Source organism: Eptatretus burgeri, chromosome 11, assembly GCF_056783735.1.
Source record: "Eptatretus burgeri isolate ZD-2024b chromosome 11, Ebu_testis_v1, whole genome shotgun sequence".
NCBI classification, from domain to species: Eukaryota; Metazoa; Chordata; class Myxini; order Myxiniformes; family Myxinidae; genus Eptatretus; species Eptatretus burgeri.
This window is the reverse complement of record NC_140971.1, coordinates 65,818,820-65,829,860: the sequence shown is the minus strand read 5'-3', so window position 1 is coordinate 65,829,860 and position 11,041 is coordinate 65,818,820. Positions and strand designations below refer to the sequence as shown.

General features: G+C 40.1%; 1 protein-coding gene across 5 annotated transcripts in view; it reads left to right on the top strand.

Moving 5' to 3' along the window:
* The first annotated feature begins 1,784 nt into the window (after nt 1–1,784).
* The window catches only part of KHDRBS2 (KH RNA binding domain containing, signal transduction associated 2), a 162,118-nt gene continuing 152,861 nt past the window's right edge, over nt 1,785–11,041 (top strand). For all 5 annotated transcript variants that reach the window (XR_015049417.1, XR_015049416.1, XR_015049414.1 and 2 more), the window contains exon 1: nt 1,785–2,225. Coding sequence is in view for 1 of the 5 variants with exons in the window: in XM_085846723.1 (XP_085702849.1) it covers nt 2,123–2,225 (103 nt within the window). In the remaining 4 variants the exon portion in view is untranslated. The remainder of the gene's footprint in view (nt 2,226–11,041) is intronic.

The following is an 11,041-nucleotide window of genomic DNA, read 5'->3' as shown; positions in this document are numbered from 1 at the left end:
TTTGTATACACCTGGCTCTCCTTATATCTCAACATGTGGCTTATTCCTTTGTATACACCTGGCTCTCCTTATCTCTCAACACGTGGCTTCTTCCTTTGTATACACCTGGCTCTCCTTCTCTCTCAACATGTGGCTTCTTCCTTTGTATACACCTGGCTCTCCTTGTCTCTCAACACGTGGCTTATTCCTTTGTATACACCTGGCTCTCCTTATCTCTCAACACGTGGCTTCTTCCTTTGTATACACCTGGCTCTCCTTCTCTCTCAACATGTGGCTTCTTCCTTTGTATACACCTGGCTCTCCTTGTCTCTCAACACGTGGCTTCTTCCTTTGTATACACCAGCCCTCCTTGTCTCTCAACATGTGGCTTATTCCTTTGTATACACCTGGCTCTCCTTGTCTCTCAACACGTGGCTTCTTCCTTTGTATACACCTGGCTCTCCTTCTCTCTCAACATGTGGCTTCTTCCTTTGTATACACCTGGCTCTCCTTATCTCTCAACATGTGGCTTCTTCCTTTCTATATACCTGGCTCTCCTTGTCTCTCAACATGTGGCTTCTTCCTTTGTATACACCTGGCTCTCCTTATCTCTCAACATGTGGCTTCTTCCTTTGTATACACCTGGCTCTCCTTCTCTCTCAACATGTGGCTTCTTCCTTTGTATACACCTGGCTCTCCTTCTCTCTCAACATGTGGCTTCTTCCTTTGTATACACCTGGCTCTCCTTGTCTCTCAACACGTGGCTTCTTCCTTTGTATCCACCTGGCTCTCCTTGTCTCTCAACATGTGGCTTATTCCTTTGTATACACCTGGCTCTCCTTGTCTCTCAACACGTGGCTTCTTCCTTTGTATACACCTGGCTCTCCTTGTCTCTCAACATGTGGCTTCTTCCTTTGTATACACCTGGCTCTCCTTATCTCTCAACATGTGGCTTCTTCCTTTGTATCCACCTGGCTCTCCTTGTCTCTCAACATGTGGCTTATTCCTTTGTATACACCTGGCTCTCCTTGTCTCTCAACATGTGGCTTATTCCTTTGTATACACCTGGCTCTCCTTATCTCTCAACACGTGGCTTCTTCCTTTCTATATACCTGGCTCTCCTTGTCTCTCAACATGTGGCTTCTTCCTTTGTATACACCTGGCTTTCATTCTCTCTCAACACGTGGCTTCTTCCTTTGTATACACCTGGCTCTCCTTGTCTCTCAACACGTGGCTTCTTCCTTTGTATACACCTGGCTCTCCTCTCTCAACACGTGGCTTCTTCCTTTGTATACACCTGGCTCTCCTTCTCTCTCAACATGTGGCTTCTTCCTTTGTATACACCTGCCTGGCTCTCCTTGTCTCTCGACACGTGGCTTATTTATTTCTCTACACCTGACTCTTGCTTGTCTACACGTGACTTCTCCTCTATCCATGTGGCTTTTCCTCTCTCGACACATGGATTGTTCTTTTTTTTCTATACGTGGCTTCTTCCCATATTATAGTTCGGAGGCTGCATTATATGGGATGTCAATATCATATAATTATATACGACCTCAAAATGCAAATTATTCTTTCCCAGGTAGCGTCGACCCAATTTCTTATTTATTTATTTTTCCTCTTCACTCATGTTTTTTTCTAAAATTGGTTTCTCTTCCTCATCTGTCTCCTGGACTAATTCTCTGCATTTCGTGGAAATCCCCCAAATATGTTCCTTCACCCCTCTGCCCGCTCCCCACCACCTCTTCCTCGCTTTTATATCTCCTCCTCTTATTCCACTCCACCCACCCCCATCCTCTACCTGACCATAGTACCGATCAAGCGTTCCGCTCCATCCCCTATAATATTCACCCATTCCCGCACCTCTTGCCTTCAAAGCTCTTCCTCTCATCCTCAAGATCCTCAGAACCGCCCGCCAGGAGCTCCAGGCGAGCATCAGAGTTGAAAAAGCGCGGCTGCAGCCCAGAGGGAAATAGACATATTGTGTGGATAAATAATTGGCGGGAAATTCGTGGAAGCAGCGCAGTGTGCGGGAGAAGGTATGAATTAGCGCCGCGCAGGACGTCTTATTCTCTGTCCCTCTGTCTCTCGTTCCCAACGCCCTCGAGGAATCCCAGCAGCGCCTCTGGGGCACCCGCGGGCGATGAACGGCGAGGCGCGGCTCCCTGCGGGCTCCGGGCCGCGTGCTGCTGACGAGGAGAAGATGCAGCCCTCCCTGGAGCATGCCGCACGACTCCTGCTCAGCGGTAAGGTGATGTCCGCTGTACATCCAACGTCGCGTGTGTCTAACCTTTTGTCTCCTTCTGTAAATTTAACCCGGGAAATGACAATGAAACCGTGTCTGTCTCGAAGCGAGCTCCCTCTTTCGATGGTGTCGACGGAGCACCAGGCGTGAGCGGCGTCGTGACCGTTCGCTTATATGACAAGTGATCACTTTACGGTGAATTTTATCAGTGATGGTCTCTCCTTGATGAACGCTTGCCCATGTATTGACCGCACTCTCAATGACCGTCCCCCCAGTGAAAGCACCTTTCAACCTAACAATGCCTCATGCTCACTTGCTCATTATTCATGAGTTGGTCCCTCCAATTAGGATCAGTCCCACATGTAATTCATCCAATATTGACCGTTTCCTGATGACTACTTTTCCATGACTATTGTTCCCTGAGTAACTGCATCCTCAACTGTAAACTCATTCGGGCCATTTAGCGCACGAGTATCTCTTCCCAGTGACTCTTGTCCTGTCTGAGTTACCCATTCTCTGGCAACCGAATGTCTGTCCGCCGAGTGACCATTTGCTCGGTGATCACTCCCCAAGGATCATCCCTCGATGCCATATCTGTTCAATTTCCGAGAAACTTTTTTTCACGAGGACCGTCTCCCTGATAGTATGGACCTTTTGTCAGTGACCTTTCCTCGATGAGAAGATATGGCCCGGACACCCATGAGGTAACTGCTCCACCAGGAAAACGCACTCAATGCCTTCTTAACAACCACTCACGCTCTACGGGGACTTTATGACCCAACAACTCCCTTCATCATTTGCTCTTCCTCAGTAACCACACACCGCCAATGACCTCTCCTCGACACCCCCACACTCCGAGTGACCTTCCTTGCAGTAAGCGCTCCTGGCAGGCACTTGAGTTGGTCCGGTAGGCTCTTCGCAGGATTTCCAAACGAGTTCAATTTGTGGGGAAATACACACGTGAACGCACACTTCAAACTTCAACGACACTCGGTAGAGTGCTTACCTCCTCAAGGCTGAACATGCAGTTTACGTTTTGTATCCAACTGATAGGACTGATCTGGATTCGGACCTGAAGCAAAATCGAATCGCCTTGTACTTGTCACCGAACCAACTCATCCAGTTAGATTTGTCATGATTCGTGCACAATTTTTTTTTCAAATACAATGCTATATGCTGTATATCGTTTTTGGTCCCATCTCTCAATGGTGATCACTTAAAAATTTTAAAATTCTCATCCGGATCTAGATTCGGTTCTTCACCAAAATCGAATCGATTCGTCCTTGTCTCACACCCAACCTATCCACCAAGTTTTGTCTGGATCCGATCAGTTTTGAATGCATCGTGTGGTGTGTGTGTGTGTGTGTGTGTGTGTGTGTGTGTGTGTGTGTGTGTGTGTGTGTGTGTGTGTGTGTGTGTGTGTGTGTGTGTGTGTCTGTCGGTTTTAACCAAATTTCTCTCAATGGTGAAGAATCACTTTTAAAAATTCAAGTATCCAGATTCAGATATTCACCAAAATCTAATCATTTCGTCCTTGTCACACACCCAACATCTCCACCAAATTTCGTGTCAATCCTTCTACAACATTTTGAGATATCCTGTTCACAGACAGACAGACAGACAGGTAGACAGGAGTGAAAACACAACCTCGTTCCACCTTCAGTGGCGGAGTTAATAAAACTGTTCCATGAACACGTGCACTGCCGTCATCGTCTCCGCAAATTAAAGTGTGTTGTCGGTTCATTTATCGATGTATAAAGCTCGGATTTTAACCCCTGCACGAGCAAATCAGGGCATTGTTACTAGTTATAAGGAATAACCCTTAAACTTCAAAATAATACTCACCCAGTCAAACAGCGTTGGTTGGAGCGCACGCACGCACGCACGCACGCACGCACACACACACACACACACACACACACACACACACACACACACACACACACACACACACACACACACACACACGTTGGGTCACCTGATCAGGGGATCGGGTTATTTAGACTTTAATAAACCATTAAGAAGATTTATGTTTAAAGCTGGAGCAAAAAATATGAATCCGGGAGGGCACATCGACAATGATGGGCCAAATGGCCGAATAATTTCCTTATTTGAGGTCGTAAAGGATCGTACGATGACTTCTTACAATCAGTATAGTCCCCTGGTTGGACACTTCATATTAATTTCTATTCTCCATACGGAATATAAATGCCGAAATGCAATATATATGTATTTTTTCTTTTTTATGCATATTCTAATCTCGTGGAAGAGCGATGACACAGAAGAAGATCCGAACACAACACACCAAATGGATAAGCAGGAGAAAGGGGGAAAACACCAACATCAGGGCAGAGTTAGAAAGTAGATGGGGATGAACAAACAAGGGATGCTGGGAACGACTAGGGTTAAGGGAGAACATAAATTAATTGGTTCAATTCCTGATAAAAATTCATCTTTGTCGGTGATACAGAAAGGCCTCGGCATAAGCAGAGATATGCCCATCATCCCGCCGAGGGGGGTACCCGATGTGAAATGCTTGATCACCCAGAGCATCGTTATTTATTGTTTTAACATAAATTTCTCGAATAATTGCAGTTTTTTTATTGTGACGTTGACTGTGTATCACAATAACGAGAAGCACCCGCTCCCTACGGGAGCCGTCATGGGGGTTATGCTATTATATTTATGCATATTTTACTCCAAGGGGTCCCAGGATTACACACCTAAAAAATGGTTGCGATCGGTTCAGCCGTTTTTGCGCCACCTGGGAACAGACAGACGGACAGATGGTGAATTATAGCAAGATGTGGTCTCGCAAATTTCTGAGCAATTTGCCCAGGGTTATGGAATTGTATTACAAAAATGAGTGTGACACACACACACTCTGCAGAGGACAATTCAGTACATATATGTATATATGTGTGTATATACATATATGTATATATAAATATGTATGTGTGTATATATAAATATGTATGTGTGTATATATAAATATGTATGTGTGTATATATATATATATATATATATATATATATATATATATATATATATATATATATATATATATATATATATATATATATATATATATATATATATATATATATATATATATATATATATATATATATATATATATATATATATATATATATATATATATATATATATATATATATATATATATATATATATATATATATATATATATATATATATATATATATATATATATGAGCCTGGTGTTGGCGCAGTGGTTAGGGCAGCCGGCTTGGGATCCAAAAGGTTCTGAGTTCAAGCCCCGTTGGGTCACTGTATTAATACACTAGGGGGTTGACTCAGCCTGTCATCCTTCCGAGGTCGGCGAAATGAGTACCAGTGGACTGGGCCGGTGTATACCCCGGTTAAAATAGGTGTAACAGATCCCTGTGTCGTAAGAGGCGACCAGGGTTGCGTCAGGAAGGGCATCCGGCGTAAAACATGTGCCAAATCACAATGCGGATCATACGGATGATCCGCTGTGGCGACCCCGAAAGGGAGCAGCTGAAAGAAGAAGAAGAAGATATATATGTGTGTATATATATATATATATATATATATATATATATATATATATATATATATATATATATATATATATATATATATGTATATATATATATGTATATATGTGTGTGTATACATATATGTATATATATATAAATATGTATGTGTGTATGTGTATAGTAATATATATATATATATATATATATATATATATATATATATATATATATATATATATATATATATATATATATATATATATATATATATATATATATATATATATATATATATATATATATATATATATATATATATATATATATATATATATATATATATATATATATATATATATATATATATATATATATATATATACATATATATATATATATATATATATATATATATATACATATATATATATATATATATATATATATATATATATATATATATATATATATATATATATATATATATATATATATATACACACGAGGTGTTTTCAAAAAGTATCCAACCTTAATTTTACATGCGTAAACAAATGAAGCTAGGGAGGCGTGGTTTGGTGCATGTATGTAGGCGATCCTAATTTGTATGCGTGAATATTTTCCCACCTGCAGAAGCTGTCAGTCGCCGACAGACCGCCTATGAGTAAGGAAGTGTAAATGAGCGCCGTCGGATTTTCGTTTTTGACAAAATGACGGATCACTGTGGTATCATCGCCAGTGATCACTGTGTTGAAGAAGTTGGGATCGCTGTTCACATTCTCCAGCATGTCCTGTGCGTTCTCCAAAAGCAGTTACTTCTGCTCGATCGTTAGCAGCTTTGGCATGAACTTCGCTGAGATTCTCTTTAAGCCCAAATCCTGAGTGACAATGGAATGAACGGATCCAATGCTGACGCCGGCCTCGTCTTCAAGTTCTCTGATCGTGATTCGACGATCCTGCATCAGCAGGGTCCACACTTGGTCAATGACAGTCTCATTTCGGGATGTTGAGCGCCTACCAGAACGTGCTTCCCTTTCCGCTGATGTGCAACCATCTTTGAAGCGGTTGTACCACTCTTTTGTCTGTGTGGTGCCCATTGTTTCGTTCCCGAAGGCCTGAAGAGTCTTGCGGATCATTTCCACTTGGGAATCGCCAAGCTTTACACAAAATTTGATGCAGTAGCGATGTTCAAGTTTTTCCGTCATTTTGTCAAAAATGAAAATCCGATGGCGCTCACTTACACTTCCTCACTCATCGGCGGTCTGTCGTTGACTGACAGCTTCTGCAGGCAGGAAAATATTCATGCATTCGAATCAGGAGAATCTAATATATATATATATATATATATATATATATATATATATATATATATATATATATATATATATATATGTATATATATATATATATATATATATATGTTGTTGTTCTTCTTTCGGCTGCTCCCGTAAGCGGTCGCCATAGCGGATCCTCCTTTATGATCCGCATACTGATTTGGCACAGGTTTTACGCCGGATGCCCTTCCTGACGCAACCCTGGTCGCCTCTTACGACACAGGGTTAAGGATTGGGTTTTGCCATGATTCCGGGATGCCCTACACCCTCTCATAGCGCAGCCCAGCGCAGAGCACCCGTCCTCAAGCGATCCTCCAACCCAAGCCTCCAAGTAGCCGGATTACAGGCGCACGCCACTACGCCCGGTTATATATATATATATATATATATATATATATATATATATATATATATATATATATATATATATATATATATATATATATATATATACATATGTATATGTATATGCATATATATATATATATATATATATATATATATATATATATATATATATATATATATATATATATATATATATATATCTATATATATATATATATATATATATATATATATATATATATATATATATATATATATATATATATATATATATATATATATATATATATATATATATATATATATATATATACATATATATACAGGGTGAGTCAGAAGTTGCGCCCGATTTCTGTCAGTTGATTGTTTGTTTGCCATTTGTATTACAGTGTACAAGAAAGTATAAATAAATGAATGACATGTTTATCTATCCATTTATTCAAGAAAAAATTATAACGGAACTGTAGCAAGCTGTTTTGCTTGCAATTTTCAAAGTGCCCTCCCTCGTGATCGATGCACAATTGCAGCCGAGCAGGCACAGAGCGGTACACACGTCTGCAGAGTTCGATATCAATTCCTCAAACTTTGCAGTGATTTGAGCCTTCAATTCCTGAATGGTACGTGGCTTTTCACGATAAACAAGGTCTTTCATGAACCTCAAATAAATAAATCTGGAGATGTAAGGTCTGGGGAGCGTGCTGGTCATTCGATCGGACTGCATTGGCCGATCCACTTTCTGGGAAAGTTTTCATCAAGCCACTGACGAACATAACGTCCATAATGAGGTGGAGCTCCATCATGCTGGAAATAACAGTCCTGATCTTGTACCCTGGGCCAAAAGAAGGTTTGCAGCATATCCAGGTAAATTTCTGCAGTGACAGATCCCTCAAAGAAAAAGGGTCCAATTATCCCTAATGGAGATATGGCTGCCCAAACTGTCACTGCAGGTAAATTTACCTCCTTCTCAACTGTCACGCTTGGGTTATTCACAGCCCAGTTGACACAATTGTGTATGTTAATTGTGCCATTAAGCTTAAAACATGCCTCATCTGACCACCAGATGTTGTCTCGCATTGTGTCCTCTTCGCGAAGTTTAGTTAAGAACTCTTCGCAAAATTGAAGACGGCGGCCGTCATCTCCATCATGATGGGCATTCAGTAAGCGTAGAATGTAAGATTTCCATTTTTCGGGTGAAGGATACGGATAACACTTGATTGGCTCACTTCCAACTCTGCAGATAAAGAGCATGTTGACTTTTGCGGACTTTGTTCCAGCCTTCTGATGGCTTCTTCAGCCTTAGCTACATTCGTTGCCGTTTTCGACGACCGGACTTCTTTGCAGTGGCTACCGACCCTGTTGCTTCAAATTTCTCGACAATCAATCGTATGTTTCTTCCCTGAGGTGGGTTAATATCGAATTCCTGTGCCAAACGGCGTGCCGCCATCTTTGGTTGTTCATTACATTTGTAGTAATGTTTCACGGCTGCAATGCATTGATTCATTGAAAGGTTCAATTTGGTTATTGGTTCAATTTGGTGCAAATTCAGTAACTTTCCAAACTCGCAGCAATAACCTGAAAAACAAAATCAAAAATAAATAAATTACGAAAATTAATAATCTGCAAGACAATTATTAATCACATGACTTCCCAGAAAGAATCTGACAGCCGAAAAAACAGAAATTGTGCGCGACTTTTGACTCACTATATATGTATATATGTGTATATGTATATGTATATATATGTATATGTATATATATCACTGAATTAACATCACATCACCCGCTGGCCACTGAATTAACATCAGGGGGGCTGACTCAGCCTGTCATCCTTCCGAGGTCGGCGAAATGAGCACCAGTATACGAGTAATTATCACTGCTTGTCGAAGGTGACTCAAGGGTTGGCGTCAGGAAGGGCATCCGTACGTAAAAACATTGCCACAAGAAAGGGTACCATGATTGGAACCCACAAAAAGCTGACCCATGTTCAGGGAAAAAGGCTTTAAAACGGTGTGTGTGTGTGTGTGTGTGTGTGTGTGTGTGTGTGTGTGTGTGTGTGTGTGTGTGTGTGTGTGTATATGTATATGTATATATATATATATATATATATATATATATATATATATATATATATATATATATATATATATATACATACATATGTGCCCACGGGCATAGACATGTATGACGTTTGGACATTTTGAGTTGGATGCTGCACATAGTTTTACACAATGGTTACTAGCAATTCATAAGATACAGAAATGAAGTAATCTCCACAAATTATTTCCTTCACATGATATGTTAAAAAATGTCCACGCGCATGTGAAATACAGTTTGTAATGCACAATTCCATGTCATGTAAAATGTGACTGAAAGATTTCAAATCTTTGCCCCTTCCTTCCCCATCTCCTCTCCCCCCCTCATCACGTACACTGCATAGGGAAGAGGAGGGCAAGGAGGATTGCACAAAGGGGAAAAGAGAGTGACACTTCTTCCTTGACTTGATTTACCAGTGTGTATGTGTATATGTGTATATATATGTATATATATATATATATATATATATATATATATATATATATATATATATATATATATATATATATATATATATATATATATATATATATATATACACACACACACACACACACATACATATATAATCAAAACACAACATGAACTTCACAAACATTCTGCTCTAATCATCCTATCATTTTCCTGAGGTCATCTTCCATCTGTTTGGAAGTCAGCTAACATCACTATCAACAGGCCTGGTGTGTTGGCTTTACAGTTAAGATGGCTGGCTTAAAATCCTTGGATGTTGAGGTCAAGATCCTGTCAGGCTGTTGAAGTAACACCAGGTAGGGATGACAGCCTGTCATCCTTCTGAGGTCAGCAAAATGAGTACCAACATGCGGGTAACAGAGGGGTAACGCATCAGCGGCACAGCTGTACCCCCAGAAAAACGGATTTAGCCAAGCAGCCAAAGGCTGCATTTAAATAAACAAATCTTGACCAACCATCCTTGTTGCTTATATATGGTGTGAGCACAAATCACTTCCACTTTGCAGTGAGGCTCATTGTTAAATGCCTTGATTTGAACTTCTGTTTAAATTGAGTGAAATGAAAGTTTTTGAATATTTCAAATTATTCTCGCAAGGATTTCAACATCACCATCATGCATATTGGTAAGTTAATTAAACTTTATTTATATAAGAAGATACTGGCTACCACGGGGTGGCGCTATACGATACACATTTGCATGGAGAGAATTGGGATCTTCCCCCCTACCCTGAACGCCCTCCTCCAGAGATGCTACCCTGATAGAAACCATACTTGAGGGAGGTACCCTGAGGCAGCATGCAAAATTTGGTTGGATATGGTTCAGTATGTTTTTTTTTATTTTTTTATTTTTTGAAGCATATATTAATGATTTTTTTTCACTTTTACAGAACAGTACGGTATAGACTAGGCATTTTTACTCCACTTCGCTGACAGATTTAGTCAAAAGACAACACATACTTTGCTGCGATTCTGCTCTTTTCACCCTATCATTTCCCCATTTGCCTTTCTTCTTCTTCTTCTTCCCCAAAA